Below are 18,743 nucleotides of genomic sequence, written 5' to 3' on the forward strand. Positions count from 1 at the left end.
TACCAGTTCCAAAGAGGCAATAGATTGCACATGATTGCATTTACATAAGCAGTTTCTATGCATCCCTCCAACATTCCTGAATTATAAACTGTCTACTGTTGGCACTTACCGATTGAAAGATGTTGCACTCTAGCTGAACGTAGACCTTAATGGCTCCCAGTTGTACATCAGCAGCAGTGGGTACCATTTCCTGTTGGAAAGTGACAGAAAAGGAACTTTACTGTCTACTTGACATTACTGAGAAAGTTGGTGATGTGCCAATCCCTGTAATCAAGAAACCCAAGAGTGAGAATTTGATTAGAATCCCCATTGAAAAGCAGTCACCAAACCAAGAATACAATGAGAAGACACTTAACACTAACAATCACGACCATTGAGAAAATAAATAGGGCGAAACACTTTATTGAAATTGACCTACCATAACAATGACTTTAAAAAAGTTGAGGTAATGTGGATGTTGTCCACTCTGATAGTAACTTTTGATGCAAAAAGCTCAACCTTCTACTCAGCTCAACAGCGAAGGTATTTCAGCACATAATGCAGTACTTTCTTCAAGGATTTGAAGGCACATGAACATCAGTGATCCTAAATGTAACCACATTACTCTGAAACGGAAGGGGAGACATGCCTGCTTCTATGTCTGCAATGTCTTAATATCTGCCAGAGATCTTAGCACTATATTTACAAAATATCACTGCAATTAGTCGAGTCAACCCAATTTTCTGAAAAAAAGGTATTACTAATTTATTATAATTCTTTGAGAAAGTAACATGCCGCATAAGTAAACAAGAGTCTACGGATTTAGTCCAGTTGGATTCCCAGAAGTTATTTGATAAGATGCCACCTCAAAAGTTGCAACACAAAATAAGAGCTCTGTGTCAGTGTATCTTATTGGTCTGGAAAGAGGATTGGTTAACTGACCAGAAATGGAGGACAGGCATAAATGAGTAATTTTTGGGTTGCAGAATGCCATAGGGATCAGTGCTAGGGCTTCAACTATTTAGATGTGTATCAGTGACTTGGAGGGATTGAACGCATAGTTGCTAAGTTTCCTAATGACCCAACAGCTGGAGAATAGGGCTCGCTGGATATCTCTTTGGAGCTGCTACAGACATGATGGGCTGAATGGCCTCCTTCTGTATTGTAGACTTTTATGATGCAAACTTGAATGGGAGAGTAATTTGTAAAGAGGCTGTAAGAAATATGCAAAGGCATATGGAAAGGTTGAATGAATGGGTAATCATTTGGCAGATGTATTATAAGGTTGGAAAATGTGAACTTGTCAACTTTTGCAGAAAGAACTGAAAAGCAACCTAAATGGTCAGATTACAGAACTGTGTATTATAGATGGATATTGATGTCCTGTATTGTGAATCACAATAGGTCATTATGCTGGCACCAGAAGTGATCAGGAAGGCAAAGGAAATGGGAAATGAAAGCAGAAATATATTACTACAGTCCTACAGTGCTTTCATGAGACCACTTTCTATTTAACCGTTAACAGATGTGAATGTCACTGGATCAGCCAGTAATTATTGATGTTTACTAATTGCCCATGAGAAGCTGATGGTGAGCTGCCATCTTGAACTGCTGCAGTCCAAAAGCCTATAAAGTGTGGGCATACCTACAGTGCTGTAAAGAAGGGAGCTCCAGGATTTTGAACCAGTGATAGTGAAGGAATGGTAATAGTTCCAAGTCAGGATTGTATAGGCTTGGAGGAGAACTTGCCCATGTCCTTCTGATTGGTAGAGATCAGGAGTTTGGAAGGTGCTGTCGAAGAGGCCTTGGTGGGTTATTGCACTGAGTTGCTGCCAATAGATGATACACGCTGCAGGCATTGTATGTCAGTAGTAGCGGCAGTTAATGTTGAAAATGGTAGGCATGGTTCCAATCAAACAGGCTGCCTGGTGTCAAACCACTTGAGCACATAGTAGTCTGGCACAGGTCAGAACCCTGAAATAATGAGGATTCCAAACTTCCAAAATGAGTTATTTTCAATGTAGAGGCTGAGTTATCCAAAATGGGTGCAAATATAAGTTAAATGGCTGTTTAGAGGAGAGAGAAAGTTAGGAGCACCAAAAGATATTAACAATATAAAACCAAAAGATATTAACAATACCTCAAACATGCTGAACAATGGCTTCTTGTGACTACAATGATAATGAGAGGCTGATGAACCTTTGCTCAACAGCAAACCACCTTGTACATAATGTAAAAAGCAAACAACTTCTTAGGGAAATTAGATTGTTCCCAGGAATTTGCTACATTGTAAGGCACACAATCCCTGTTTGGCATGTCAAGCAGCCACAATGTCACCTTTTATTTCATTGTCTGGAATCCTCTCAAGACATCTGAATCACTTCTAGGGCCATAGTTTGAGTTGAGGGTTAATTTTGCAGACTTGCAAAAACCTATTGTTGTCATTGTCAACCACAACAGATTCCCAATCAGAGAAATAATGATGTCCCCTTCAATGAAAGCAGTCATTTCAAAGCTTGACAGGATTTTTGTTTTGTTTAAAATCCCTCAAATAGTGAAAAGTCTAATAGTAACTAATTGAGTAAATTTATGAACTACCTGGGTCTCACTGGAAAAGTCACACCCAGTGAGCCAAGAACTAATGGAGAAATTGAAAGATACTTGCATATGTTGGAGGAAGTGGAACATACAGTACAGTGGAGAGTAGGTCAAGGAAGCAAAAAGGCAAAAGTGAGGACTGCAGATGCTGCAAACCAGAGTTTAGATTAGAGTGGTGCTGGAAAAGCACAGTGGGTCAGGCAGCATCCGAGGAGCAGGAAAATCGACATTTCAGACACAAGCCCTTCATCAGGAATGGAGGGAAAAAGGAAGCAAAAAGCTGTATTACTTCATTGCAATTACAGAGCAACTCCTGACATGACCACTGGAAAGCTTCTATATACACTCACTTTGCACATCTTATCCACACAGCTCTTTCTGCACTACTGTGCGGAGCTTGGGATTGCAATATCCACAAATGTGATGAAGAACAGGAAGATCAAATGATGCAAAATGAAAGGTGTGGTTTAGCGCTGTGCCATTGCCTCTTCATATATTCTTTAAAACCAACTTCTTACAATGCAGAACAAGCTTGTCCACAAAAAACAGCATTGATGCAGAAACCATTAGTGACTTGATTGTCAAGAAGATAAACTGGACCTGTGCCTGAAATGCATGGTATGCCAAAGAAGCAGTCTCTCTGCATGCAAATCTATGGTGGCTTGAGTACGCTTCCATATTCAGCATTAGCTATTGGCTTTATTTAAGTGGTTAGGTGTATGTGTCACTAGACATTTCAAAGGAGCTTGTCAGTCTCAATGACAGGAACATAAGCCATTGTAATGCTAGCAGCAACCCTCAGGCCTGCCCAAAATGGAGGCAAGTCTGGAACAAAGCATTCCTTTGGGAATTTCAACAAAGGTAAATGGGATATCTGGGAGGGGTGAACTCTACACCAGAAGCAACCTTTAGAGTTGGCAGGGGAAGGACACTTGGTCGAGTAAGGTTCAAAAATAGGCAACTGTTACTTTGTGAAGCCAGGACAAGCCAGGACAAGCACTTCTGCCTATTTTAACTCCATAATGTAATAACATTGCTGATTTTGTTTTTCCAGTTACCTATGGGGGGGTCCCATTTAGTCTGATTCAGTTTTGCAAGGTCAGTGATGTTTAAATGACATAGGGCGAATTTAGAACCCACTTCACCTTTTACACACTCGAAAATTGGTTTATTGATATGCGAATTCCCTTCTCTAGATTTCAAAGATGGTATTTTATTATTCATCATTTAATGATTACATATTTTTTCATGCTTTCTCTTCTGATTTATACACTTCACATTTGTAAAGCAGCACACACGTATAAGTGATTTCCAGGAGAAAGTTAATAAGAATGGCATCTTAAATTAGCGATTATTCTGCTCTCGAGTTGGTCTCTTTTAAAGCTTCATGCTGAATGAACAGCATGGATATTTTATAATAAGATCCTTCAGTTCTAGTTTTTGATTTAATGAAAGAGGCAGCTGGATGGCTTACTTTTGATATTTGTCCTGTTGAATGTTTACATTGATTCATTTGCCAGTCCAGATTTACTCTTCGTGATGTAACTTCTGTGGAAGCACATGTCCACATTTTCTAGCCTGTGTTCTATCTAATGCGTAGCAAATAAGTAGACTGTGAAGGCAGTCACCAGCCGCTGTGCTTGATCAAGAATGATGATATTTAAGGAGACATGCATGACAGAATGGAGGAGCAGGAAGACACTAAACCCTCAACTGTGTGTGCATTTTATAAAAGCTACCATTGATGATTAGTCTTGAATGAAAACAATGCTCTTGGTTTAATTTGTTTCCCATGAAATGTTTTCATTCCACATGTTTCTCATGGTAAGTAATTGTTTGGTCTGTTTGAATTTAAAATCCTGCTTTTAAAAAAGGAACCAATAGGTGGTGCTTTATGATTTTTGTAAATGTTTATGTCAAAGTTAAAAAGTTTTAAAATTCTAAATTTCTAAACTTTGTGAAAAACCTGTCAACAACCTAGAAATAACCACAAAATTTTCACTGAATAGTTATTCCAGCAGCGGTAAAGTTAGATTCATGTTTTACTCCTGTTCATTAACAGAATTCAATCCTTCCATTGCGGCATGAAATGACATGATAAAAAAGCCTACTCGATATGTGGATGCAAGAAGAGTCTCTTGATATGCAATGGGTTATGCTGTGCAGTAGTTTGAAAAGTCTCCCTCTGAAATATTCAATGTTATGTTGGGACGATTAGTTCTACTCAAGTTAACTGCTTCATTCACTAGGGTGTGCAATCCCAATTCTTCCTAATTAATTACTGTGTTAAGTCCCTTATGATTTAACTGCTATTTCATCAGACTTGGCAGGAATCAAGGGTTACCTGTCTTGGCAGCAGGCTCAGAGATGATATTGAAATGTTTCCAGATATGACATGTGTGTGTAATATTACAAGGTTAGGAGCAGTGAATTGGCTTCCTCTTTTTACATTCCTCTCTTGACTGCAACAGGTATATTAAATGCTTTTTAGCCCACAGCTATATCTCACCTCAATTAAAATGTAGTTTGCTACTTCACTAGCATCAACAATAATGAACCATCTGCAAGGTTTACTTGAAAGAAAGCTTTTGTAACTTACCCCAAGAAAATAAAAAAAGTGTGAAATCCAACATGCATCCATGTACACACCCATATCAAGTTTATTACAGATATTGTTTGCTTTCTTGGTGAGTGGATGTTTCTCCAGTTTGCATTGTTACAAAGTGGCCTTTCAAGGGACTGAGGAAAAACTGGGATAAAGACAGACTTCCAGTTCTGATGTTCAGAATCCATCTTTCTTTTGCCTGCTGCTCTGCCAAAGCAGCTGCTTCAAATACAGGACTCGTTTGGATCATTTCCAGGCAAGTCTTTCATCCCAAGATGTGAAGTCTAAGTCAAATTGGCGATATAGATCTGAGTTTTGATCCTTTTTGATAGTTAGGTTAATTTTGGTCAGATTAGTTCTTATGTATTGTTTGTCTCATGAGTTGGCTCAACTTATAGTCAGCTGATTGCTGTGGCCATTCCAGGTGAGTGATTACAACACGCACCTTCCCCCCTTCACCCCCCCCCCCCCTTACTCAAAAATGTTTTTATGCAATGCAAGTTCCAGGTAATCATATTTTGGAAGTTGAAAATTTATAGTCCATATTTTGCCACAGTCATAACAATGAAAAGTATGGATGTTAGGTAATGGGATTTGCTCTTTTATGTAAACAAATGACTTGGTACTGTTTATTTTTTTCAAATGCATTCACTCATTTGAGGGATAGAAGAGGTGTTGCTGATAAAGCCAGGATGTGTTGCTCATCCCTAATTACCTTCGGGATGGTAGTTGGGAGCCACTTTCTGAAATGGCTACACTAGGTGTGGTGGACATAACTCTCAGTGCTGCTAGGTAGGAAGTCTATTATCTATACCCCTAGACATTAGAAGATTGAGAGGTAATCTCCTTGAAAGTTAAGATTCTTGATAGGATGAATATCTCAAAGGTATTTCCTTTTGTATGGGCAAGATTAATACAAGAGGGCACCGTTCAGGAATAAAACTGATGTGAGCATATTTTTTCCTTTCAAGTGGTCACTAGTCCATGGCATTTTCCTTCCCCGGGAAAGGAGGCTGAATCAAAAGGTATGGCGCTGGAAAAGCACAGCAGGTCAGGCAGCATCAGAGGAGCAGGAGAGTCTGCGTTTCAGGCAACTTGAGGCTGGGCCATTGAATTAATTAAGGCTGAATTAGTTTTTTTGGTAGACAAGAGAATGTAGGGTTTTTTGGGGGCGACTGAATTGAGGGGGTGGATGAGTGTGATCATGTTCATGGAGTTGCGATCATAACCCAAACTGATGGAACAGGCTTGTCAGGCAGAATAGCCTACCCCTGCTCTGAAGTCCCAAGTTGCTGTGTCCAGGATTTTGACTTGGTAACGATGAAGGAGAATATGTGCAAGAGAGAATAGTGTGAGAAATGGGGGGAAGCTTGCTAGTTGCTCTTCTCTTGTGGCATTTTGTCGCTCTAGCTGGCAGAGTTTGGGGATTTGGAAGATGCCGTCGCAGAAGCTATGGTGCGATGTGCTGCAATGCATTTTGTTTAACAATCACGTTGTGCCAGTGATGGGGAGTGAATGTAGAAGAAGATGAATCAGGTGACAGTTAGGCAGGCTGCTTTATTCTGGGTGGTGCTGACCTTTGAGTTTTTTATGGATCAGGCAAGTGAAATTTTGGAAAGAAATTATTTCTTGAATCACATTAACAGAAGTATGAAGTGACAGGCTTTGGAGGGTTTGAGAAACTATAGGTAGTTTCTTCCACTCAGATAAGAACTTTAAGAATAGAGGAGCTGGTGCATGTAAATGCACTAAAAGTGAGCTTTGATTACATGCCAATGGGATATCTTCCTGGCAAACTCTTACAATGCTCAATATCAGAGGGCAACATCAAATTTCCTCCCAGTGCAACTATTGAATTCACCAGCCATTCAATTTCAGGAAGGATGAGAGAATTTATTTGCACTGCAATAGGTGCAACTAGCTTGGAAATTAGACACAAAGATGCCAGTGAATACACAGATTGTATCTATGGCCCTTGCATTGTAGTTTCCTGTGCAGTTTCATGTACCTAACACTTTAATATATGGGACATTGATTCACAAACTAGAGCAAATTAATACATGTCCCTGAGATTAATGACATGAGCCACTTTCATTCTGATTTTCCCTATATTGAACCAAGCCTCTAATCACCAATTCAACTATGCAACCTAAATTAGCATCAGTAAATGAAAATGTTTAAAATAGTATCACTGCCTAATTAAATCTGAAATTGCCCGAAGTCACTTGGTCCATTTTGCTTCAAGCCAATTGCCCTTAGAGACCATGTCTGGCACCTTCCCTAGCTCAGCAAAGCATCGCTTGATCCCTAACTGGATGCCGAGTCCAATACATGTAGAAATAGGAACAAAAGTAGACCATTTCACCCATGGAGCCTGCATCCATCTGTCTAACTCAACCTTGAATATTATCAGTGACCCACTCTACTCTGCTGCCTGGGATAGAGACCACAAAAAGGTAATAACCCTCAGAAGGAATTCCTTCCCATCCCCATCTTATTTGGATGACCTCTTATTTGAAGTTGTACCCTCAGTCCTCGATTCCTTGTGAGAGAAAATGTTCTTTTTGCATCCACCCTGTCAAGACCCCTCATGTTCCAAATAAATCTCCTGTCAGGTTTTTCACGTTAATCTGCTTTGGAGCAAACTGCTTCATTCCAGGAATCAGCCCTTGCCTGACTTGTCATCAATGCAAGTGTATTCCGCAAGTAAGGAGACCAAACCTGTACATGATGCACCAAGAATATTAATAAAACATTTTGATCTCAGCACAACGTTTGGTGAGGCCTTCAGAAAAAACCTGGTTCAGTGTCCACGACCTAAGTAAATTGAAATTAGCCAGGGTCTGCACTGCTGCTCACTCTTAAAGTGACATATTCTGGAACTATTGTAGGTAAATAACTGCTGAACAAGGCAACAGATATTACCAAGTCTTGGCAGACTATTGTGTTAACAAAGAACTAAAACTTTCACTAAAATGTCGGAGAAAATTGTCAGAATAACTGAAAAACATACTTTGCTAATTATTTCTTAAAATGTGTTGTTCTTTCTCACCCACATGACAAAGGCCTGAGTCATCTTCTCATCACTGCTCCTTGTGTTTGCCTCCTGTTGGAGTCTGTTTGTAGAGCCCTGTGCCTGTGAGTGACAGGAGGAGGAGGCAGAGGAGGAGGGTGGTATTCCTGAGCCTATCTGATATTGTTCTCTTCTGCTGTCAAATTCCTCAGTAGGAATACAGTTTCTCCGTTCTTTGTCTCCTGAAAGGATATATAGGGATCGTTACCAAACATAAAACTGTAGGCCAGCTGCTTGATTAACATTTCAATGAAGCAAAATGAAATGATAAACCTGGGCAGCTTCTCTAAATTTCTAACCTTCAGTGACTATTTAATACTTTGGCAGCAAGTTGAAGTGCTATCGTCTTGCCTCGTTTCATTATCGTTGCTACGAGAGGAAATAGACATCCAAGTTCTGTCTGTTTGGAGTTTGCACTTGTCTCCCCTTGTCTGGATGGATTTCCTTGGGGTGCTCTAGTTTCCTCCAGTAACCCAAAGGTTAGGTGCATTAGTCAGGAGTAAATGTAGAGTAATAGGGTAGGGGAAAGGGTCTGGGTGGGTTATTCTTCAGACGGCCAGTGTTGGATTGCTGGGCCAAATAGCCTGTTTCCACACTGTAGGGATTCTGTGATCTTCTCTGGTCTCCATTCGAGTGCACACAAATGCTGGGGTCTTGTCAACAGCGTGCCATTCCAGATATCATTGACCAAACCGTGCTCCTTTTATGCTGTCTCCATTTTCCAGGATCTATGTGATTATAATTAAAAAGTGAAGTGCTGACATCATGCATGAATGTGAAATGCTGCAAGAGCTTGCTTTTTATTGCTGAAAGCAGCCATCAGCTGACAATGCAACAGACACAAGCAGCCTTAATTCCCGCCTTAGGCGACTGACTGTGTGGAGTTTGCACGTTCTCCCCGTGTCTGCGTGGGTTTCCTCCGGGTGCTCCGGTTTCCTCCCACAGTCCAAAGATGTGCAGGCCAGGTGAATTGGCCATGCTAAATTGCCCATAGTGTTAGGTAAGGGGTAGATGTAGATGTAGATGTAGGGGTATGGGTGGGTTACGCTTCGGCGGGGCGGTGTGGACTTGTTGGGCCGGAGGGCCTGTTTCCACACTGTAAGTAATCTAATCTAATCTGTAAGACAGCATCCTGATCAAATAAGGAAGCTGTTTATCATGGCCACAACTTTCCTGAGCAGCAACATTTCCATTAACAAAAGACGAGAAAGGACAAAAGTAGCACAATTAAATTTCACTTGTAAATAATTACATCGGTTTTACTTTATTCATGTGTTCATTGTTGTTAGTTGACACAAGCTTAGTCAGAGAGCTAAATGTACTGGCATTCCTCATGGTTGGAATGTGTTCACGTTTCCAGGGAGTTTGGGAGATTTCCTTTATTTGGAATAAACAATGTTGGTTTTGCATTCATTCTTTATTACACATTCATGTTAGTCTGCACCACTTGTCACCAGTCTGTGGTACATGATTGAACTTGCAGGCTCAGTTGGCCCTCTCTTCTATGCAGTATAAAGCACATTGTCTGCATGCGACCTTGGCAGGAATAATTGAAATATTGCAGGTGAATTCAAAACCCTGTGGGGATTCAGGCAAACAACTCCCTGAAGTGGACACATCTATATAGAGTTGACGTTGACTGCCCTTTTGGCCCTTTAATTAATTATCCTTAACACCACATCCTAATCAACCAGCCTTTCCCATTTCACTAGTCCATGCCTCTATTGTCACCCCAAAATCTCCTTTACCAATGAATGACCCTTGCCAATACCAATCCTCAGGCAAGCTGCCATTTTCTTGCTCCCCTTCACTTTGCCATAAAATTCAACATGGAAAACCTCTAATCTTTCTGCATAAAACCAACTAGTGTACACCCATCTTCAAACAATCATGAACAAGGTGCTGTGTAGGCTCTCTATCTTGACGGTGGCATTTTATTGAAGGTGGTCTCATGCTAATGAGTAATCATTCAAAGAATGCAAGTATAAAGCCATTGCAAGGTGGCATAATGCTCAATATACTACAAAATTGTCACTGACTTTATGTCTGAATCTCAGCCCACTATTGGGAAATTGAAATTCTGAATCCCATCTAATTAAGTGACCACACTTCACATTTCCCAGTTCCATAACATCCAACCCTAGGATTCCTTTGCAGACCATCCAAAGCTGTATCCAACTTGACATATTAAAATGTTGTAAAACCTGTCCATGATTTAACAACAAAATTAAGAAATTTTAAAATGAAGAAAAATGGAACACAAGTGATTATTTCTATTATTCAAACCTGTTGGTTCAAGCTCACCTGCCAATCTGAGTGGTATCATCCAGGAGAAGCTATTAATTTACCTTCTATATTTATTAATACGCAAGGGAATCAATTGCAAAAATGTACTATTCCACACTGGTATGCGAGTACAGTGTGGAAGTCCAATCTTCCAAGTGCAGGATATTGAAGATACTTAATAGAGAGTGTCAGTGCCTGGAAGTTTCAATCACTGGTGAGATTTTCTTTTAATTTTGTTGGAATGAGTGATTGCAGTAGTCTCGTCATGACCTTTAAATAAACTTGAAATCATTGGGGTGGCTCAGAACCATTAAGTGTCTGAGTGAATCATAGAAATGGATTGTGACTTTTACTTCTACATTTTGTATTTAAATGTCACTCATCTGTTCAATGGTAATATTTTTCAATCCTGTACTGCAGCAATTTTTAATCTATCATGACATGGTTTTATTTTATAATTAATCTACAATTCATTTAGAATTAAGTTACTGTGCTGAGTAATGGTTTAATAGTCTGCGTTGTGATTAACAAATAATGAATTGGTAGCCATCTAATCTAAGCTCTGTTGAACAGTAAAATAAGCTTGGCATGAATGAAATGAGCATCTTTCAGAATCATTAAAAAAACAAGTCAGTCATGTTGCCTCAATATCCTAAGTTTTGCAGCGACCAGAAAGTAAGATTTTGTCAGATTGTGCATATCTAAGATGCAACTCTTCATGAAATCTTTCAGAATATTTAGGGATTTCACTTATGTGCCTTAATGTTCAGTGAATTGCATTTTAATATATCGACATTGGAAGAACCATTGTTTGTGTTGACCCATTTGATGTATCCACTTAGTACCTGGACAGTATGTTGTATACTTATTCTCTTAGCATTTCCAACTGACCACTTGATGTCACATATGGTGGAAACCCTTGAGAACAGTGGAGCTGCACCTTGCAGCGATGAGCTAACAGGAACTAGATGAAAAAGCAATGCAAATGTTATTCTTTAACTTAGTTATCATTTGCAGAAAAAAATCACTTTCTGCCATTACGCAAAGCCCACTAAGACATAAAGGTTGCGATTAGGTTAAAATCTAGAGGCTGAGAAGAGACTTCTTTTTATATGTTTGAGATGAACTTTTTTTTTAAAAAGGCAAAGTGAGTCAAAGAATGTGGTGCTGGAAAAGCACAGCCGGTCAGGCCATGCCAGAGAAGCAGGAGAATAGACATTTTGGGCATAAACCCTTCATCAGCAATGAGGCTTGTAACCCAAGGGCGCTGAGAGATAAATGGGAGAGGGGTGGGGCTGGAGGGAAAGGAGGCTGGGAATGCAATAGGTAGATAAAGATGGGGGTGAAGGTGATAGGGTGGAGTAAATAGGTGGGAAGGAAGATGGACAGGTAGGACAGTACAAAAGGGTGATGCTGAGTTGGAAGGTTGGATCTAGGATAAGATGGGGGAGGGGAAGTGAGGAAACCGGTGAAATCCCCATTGATCCTGTGTGGTTGGAGGGTCCCAAGGCGGAAGATAAGGCGTTCTTCCTCCAGGGCTCGGATGGTTAATGTTTGGCAGTGGAGGAAGCCCAAGACTTGCATGTCCTTGGTGGAGTGGGAGGGGGGAGTTAGTGTTCAGCCACAGGGTGTTGGATTGTTTAGTGCATGTGTCCCAGAGATGTTCCCTGAAACATTCCGCAAGTTGGCGTCCTGTCTCCCCAGTGTAAAGGAGACCACATCGGGAGTAACAGACACAGTAAATGACGTGTGTGGAGTGCAGGAAAATCTCTGTTGGACGTGGAAGGATCATTTTGGGACTTGGACGGCGGTAAGGGGGGGGCAGGGGGGAAGTGTGGGCACAGCTTTTGCACTTCTTGCGGTGGCAGGGGAAGGTGCCTGGAGTGGAGAGTGAGTTGGTGGGAGGCATGAACCTAACAAGGGAATCATGGAGGGAATGGTCTCTCGGGAACACAGATCGGGATGGGGAGGAAAATATATCCCTGGTGGTGGGGTCTGCTTGTACGTGGCAGAAATGACAGGGGATGATGCAATGTATCTGGAGGTTGGTAGGATGGAAGGTGAGGACCAGGCAGATTCTGTCCTTGTTGTGTTTGGAGGGGTGGGGTTCAAGGCCGATGGTGCGGGAAGTCGAGAAAGTGTGCTGAAGGGCCTGAGGCTTGAGGAATTAGAGTTGAAGATTGTGATTACAGAAATATATTATAGCTCAGATACTCGGTCTGTAAACTTGTTCAAAATTGACTTCACAGAGGAAGTAGAAATACAGAAATGATATAATTTAAACAGGTGCCTTACAAATCATCTGTACATCTCACGTCAATTTTTTATTCTTTTGATATGTTTAGGTCTGGAAACTACAGTCATTGTTAATGCATAAGTTACCATACTTTACCAAACAGGTCTCTGTTGTTTTAATGGCATGTTCACCCATTCATTTTGTTTTATTACAGATGTAGGAAATTGGAGGAATAAGATCTTAAATGGCAGTAAACATTAATTTGTTGTCTTTTAACATTTCCAATTATCTTGTTTCACTTTGCAATGCAGTGGAGATAATTTTAATTCCATATAAGCAGATGGATTGTTTTGTTGGGATGTTACATTTCAAAAATCTCAAACTTGATCCGAACCACGTTAAATTGTGAAACTGTGAAAGGGAGCTTGGGAACCAAATGGTGAGAGGAAAAATGTTTAAAAGGGAACTGTGGGGCAACTTTTTCACACAGACGGTGGTTCATTGTGGAATGAACTGCCAGAGGAAATGGTAGATGCAGATACTTCCAAAATATAAAAGACATTTGAATAGATATATTAATAGGATAGGTTTAAAGGAATATGGGCCAAAATCAGGCAATTGGGAAACATGGTTTGCATGGATGAGTTGAATTGAAGGTCTGTTTCCGTGCTGTATGACTCTATAACTGTTTGTGTAAGGTGCCTTTACTACACTTTTTGGGGGTCAGGTGATGCAGGAGTAATTTGTTCCAGCCCAACATACATCACTACTTCCTTGATTGCCATTGCACCTTGTGCAACAATTGGACTCTCTCCTAGGGTCAGAGATTATATCACCCTAAATCAAAGCTCCTTTGCAATTTACATATCCCCAGACTGAAGACTGTATACCTCTGTCAAGATTGGCCATTCCTCTATTAGGATAGCTGATACCCTCCCAGTCCTGTATCCCGAGGATTGGTGAATACAATATCTGTCACCCGACCTTAATCCTTGAAGCCTGAGCTTTTCCTCGTGGGACTGGCGAACAATCCTTCCTAAGTACCAAGCCCCAACCCCAGAACCCATGCCCAATAACTGTTTGTGTAAAGTCTCCTACCACTGTTTCCTTTAGATTGTATTTATTGTGTATGGTGCAATTCTTCTTTACACATACAGTACTGAGTCACTTTAAATTTATTATGCAGCTACAAGTTGTGCCTTATTTCTCACAGAATAAACCCTGTAGGGAGCCCTCACTCACTGCTCAGCTGCACATCTTTATGGTGGAGCAAGAACATTTCTCTTTATCTTCTCCTGAATTGCATTCTCCTCCAGTGTGTTTGCCTCCACCTAAACTAACCACGCTGTAACATTAGAATTACCCCTGTTTACATGGTCAAAATTCCATCGTGAAATCATGTGGCCAACAAAGATCACAGTTATAATTGACTAAAGGTTAAAATAGTTTTAGGATTAAAAACAACAGTGACTGGTAACTGTCTTTCAAATAAAATATTGATAAATATCTGGTTAAGAATAGTGCTTCAAACATTACTGTGATGGTAGGGAGAAAACTTTTGCACTGCAGTTGTATTGCTAGCTTGAGACTTGCTCTGTTAACTTCAGAAATTTTAGCGTGATTTCACACCATTTTATCTTCCTGGAACTTTATACCAAGTCAGTCAATTCTGTCAGGAAATAGAGTAAATGCAATAATCTTTAATGATTAAATTACTTTTTCTCATGCCAAGCACATTATATTCTCATTATGTTGCGCTTTTCATGTAGCGACATAGAATATTACTGCTCATTAAGGCAGGTACTTTAATGTTTATGGTAACCCTCCTGTTTTCTCTTTATACCCTTTGATCCTTTAACCCAGAGAACTGTGACTATCTCCTTCTTGAAAGCATTCAATATTTTGGCCTCAGCCTTGTTCTGTGGCAGAGAATTCCACAGGCTCACCTGTCTCTGAATGAAAACATTTCTCCTCATTGAGTTGTACAGCACAGAAACAGACCCTTCAGTTCATACAGTCTATGCCAAACATAATCCCAAACAAAACTACTCCCACCTGCCTGCTCTGCCTATGTCCCTCCAAGCTTTTCCTATTCATGTATTTATCCAAATGTCTTATTACCCTGTTGCCCTAAACTCTGAGCCCTGGTACTGTGCTCCTTAGGAACATTCTTCCTGCATTTATTCTTTTCTGTGAAGTTCTGCTCATTCTTCTAAATTCCAGTGAATATAGTCCTAACCGATCTAGTCTCTCTTCTTATGCCTACCATCCCAAGAATTGGTCTGATAAACCTTTGTTGCATTCCGTTCAGAGCCTTAATGTTCTCCCTTTGGTTTAGTTCCTTTATTTGGAAGATGCTGCAGGAAAGGGCAGGCATATATTATATTGATATACTATGAACCTGGTTGAGTGTAGAGTTGCATCTTTGCAACATGAGTAATGATAATGCCTAGCACAGTTTTCTTTTGCACATTTATCTGAAGTGGATGCATATAACCCAAGCCTTGCCACTGAGTCTGATTTTAGATGTATCCTAAGTTATTCACTGGTGTACATTTTAATAAATTCTTTCTATGCAATTTCTTAACACTTTTTATAAACAATAGCTAATTACAGAACTCCTCTGTTTGCTCTTCTTCTTAAAGAGAATATAGCATCACTGCAATAACATTGAACGATGGAACACATGAGGTAAAGATCTTCCACTGTGTTGCTAGGGCAGCAATTAAGTGCTCAGTTTAAGAATCAGTGCCCTTGTAAAGGGGGAAACAAAGGCGTCAACTATCATTCCCACAACTGAATACTACCTTAGGATCCCTGTACATGACTTTAATAACCATGACTTTTGGATAATTTTTCAGTAAGCATCCCTTGCAGGGAAGGAATATCGGTTTATTTGAGATCCCAGCAAGCTGCGAACCTTTATCAGATTCTGGAACAAAAATCTCTTTCAATTTATTAAATTATTTTTAAAGGTTTCTGGGTGGTTTAATAATTTATATGAAGCTAATAACCTGAGTGTAGAAAGGAAAGATTTTAATTCACTTGAAGTCTTTTTCATGTCATGTAGGAATATCTTGGAGCACTTCACACACAATTAATTACTTTCAGATTAGCAACTGTCACATAAAGATTTCCAAAGATATTTACAGCTGTTAAAGTAAATGTAATTGACTGGCAAATGTAACCGACATGCAGTAACATAGCACATTTATGTACATTTTATTGCAAGACAGATTGTGTGCGTTTCTCTCTTTTTCCCCTCCTGTCTATATGCGTATGCATATAGTGTTTAAACAAATGTATTAGTCCATTTATAGATAAGAACTTGAATATATGTGCAGCATGAAATTTATGAAAAGGTTTTACAGAATGACAAAAGGCAGTATTCAGTTCAATTGTAGTTAATGTTCCTTCATATTATTTTGATTCTCCAGTTTCCAGTGTTCTGAAATCGTTGAGAGTCATTTTTCAGCTATATTCAATGAGTTTTAATTTCCAGTTTTGTATTTTGCCACTTGCTCTCTTGTTGGTGCTGAATTGGGTTCTCCATTTATCAGCCACCCATTGGTACCTAACTCAAAATGGATGGGATCTTCTACTCCTGGAGGTGGGAATAGCACTTAATTAGGCAGGGCCAAGGAATTCCCAAATGCTGCCTCTGCAAGAATTAAGTTCAACCTTTCTGTCCGACTCCATTGAGGCCCTTGAGTGGCCAATTGAAGAAAACTAAGTTTAATTTATGGGCACAAGCCAACATCAGGCTACAGTTGGGCTGTCGCTATGCAACATTCATGTTAGGTGCTACATTGCAGACAGCTTGTCACCTCGGAAATAGGGGCTGGGTGGTCCTTGATCAAAAGCAGTATGTACTTAATTGAGGGCTTGGACATAAAGCAGGGCTCTGTCTATTGGAAGCCATTCCCTGCTTCTGTTTCCAGCCAGCAGAAGCGCTGTGTAGTTCAGTGGGCCTTCCTTAAAAGAGACATTGCTAGTCTTTAGTTTTCTTTTTATTTCAAATATAGTTTATATAACATTGACATAGTCACTAAAGCAGTTACTGGTTCTGGACAGTGATATGCAAAGAAACAAACAAACATTGGCATTTGACTCTATCCAACAAACAAACCTAAGGCAACTTTATTTGTGCAAGATTATATTTATATATATTTGAGGCACCGGGCAGGCCCCATAACTGAACAGACTGCCATTTAATTTCGGCAGAAGCTAGCTGTCCTGGGGGCAAAACCCCCAACACCACACCAAGACTCTGCCCAATGTATTTCAGAGATTGACTGACTCTGCAGGACCCTATTCTAGTTAACTTTGATTGAGATCATTGTTGGAATGAATACAATACACTGTTTTTGCTCAGTGTTTATAATGAAACTTTACAATTCTTCCAAAAGTGATTGTACTAGCATCTGCAAAGGAATTTGCGAGTTGTAAAATTGTTTCAAAACTTGTTGCCACCCTTAAATATTCCATAAACATTCCAATGAAAATTTAAGACTACATATTTTTGTTTAGTTCATTATTCATTCTTGATGCATATACTTTAAATATGTTTCCAAATATATTATCTTCTAGATCAGTAAGTGTAATTGTGTTGTAATGTATGACTGAAAGCCACTGCAAACATCTAGGCTGAAAACTACCTAAGAACCCAAGGTGAAAAAGAAATCAAGGTAGAAGTATATGGCACTGTATCTGAAAAATGACTGAAACTTCATTAATATCGTTGGGAGGTTCAGAATCCAAAGACAAGTTACAATCTGGAACACATGAAAAAGTGTTAATATTGCATAAAATAATAACATGGGTTGGCAAACAATTCTCAAGGACAAAGTGATCTTTCACAAGAAAATGAGAGGGACTGAAAGAAACAAACAAAGTCCTTGTTCATTATTGGTGCTCAGTCATCTTGCTGTGTTTTCATCTCCGTTGGAATTACAACAGAGTTCATTACACATTGCATGCGGATCCTAACTGCTCCCCAGTGAAATTGATAATGAGCGATGTTATGTACAATATTGTTAAATACAAGTTTGGAAGAGGGCATAATCAAAAATATGCTCTGAAGCAATGCTATCTCACTCATAGTTTAACATGCTCTTTATTCACTCACAGGATGTGGGTGTCACTGGCTGAATCAGCACTCAATGCTCTCTCTTTGGAAATAATGTAGCTGTAGATCACTCAAGCATGGATAAATCCCAATTTGCCCCCAAAGTCTTGAGTTGTTGTTGGAATTTCAGATTGCAAAGCCGCATTGGGTTGTGGAAAATTTGAACTGGAGATTATCATGATATAACCTCGATACCACAGTACTTTTTTCTAATTTTATTGACTGGAAACTTCACAAGAGTCATGAAGGCTGACCTTTCTCTCCCAGCTGTGATGAGGGGCAATGCAGATTGAACACACCAGAAATATAGTATACTTGGGTTGCTGGTTGGTATTAAGATTTCCTGCTGGTGTCAGGCATTGTTAGAAGCTGTTTTAATGGAGACCTTTGGAAGAATTTGCAAGGCTGAATGGGTAGTGGGAGGAGCAACAGCATTTTTAAAGGAAAAGTCGATGGAAGCCCCAGATGACCCTGAAGATTTAATTTTTAAAAAAAAAATTAATGGGATGATTACCAGATCAACCTTCAATTATTTGAGCATTGCTTGCAGTTTAATTTGTGTGTTTCAAAAGTTGAATCACTGGACTCCATGTCATTGAACTTTTACAGCTGTGACATTGCTAATATCACAATAACAGTGTAAGCAGCTGTCTGACCGTGCTGTACTTTGTGGCTGGAAGTGGTGTGGAGTTGACATTATTGTGCCAAGTAGGAGTTGGAGAAATAGGATAAGTGGATGTGGTGAATAATGATACAGATCTGACTGTTTTGTTCTAGCCGGCATGAGAAGGAATAGTGTTAGTTGCACAGTTGTTAGTCACTCAGGAAATGCCCAGTT

General features: G+C 39.8%; 1 protein-coding gene across 10 annotated transcripts in view; it reads left to right on the forward strand.

The window, feature by feature from the left end:
• Positions 1 to 18,743, forward strand: part of ptprea (protein tyrosine phosphatase receptor type Ea) — a 273,287-nt gene that overhangs the window by 163,088 nt on the left and 91,456 nt on the right. The window contains exon 1 of one of the 10 annotated variants that reach the window (XM_072557599.1): positions 4,369 to 4,401. The exons of 8 other annotated variants lie outside the window; for them this stretch is intronic. In XM_072557599.1, the coding sequence (XP_072413700.1) occupies positions 4,370 to 4,401 (32 nt within the window). In that variant the 5' untranslated portion in view covers position 4,369. Of the gene's footprint in view, positions 1 to 4,368; positions 4,402 to 10,732; positions 10,756 to 18,743 lie in introns of those variants that run through there. One more of the 10 variants, XM_072557610.1, reaches the window with a different exon arrangement.

This window comes from Chiloscyllium punctatum, chromosome 38 (assembly GCF_047496795.1).
Source record: "Chiloscyllium punctatum isolate Juve2018m chromosome 38, sChiPun1.3, whole genome shotgun sequence".
Lineage (NCBI taxonomy): Eukaryota > Metazoa > Chordata > Chondrichthyes > Orectolobiformes > Hemiscylliidae > Chiloscyllium > Chiloscyllium punctatum.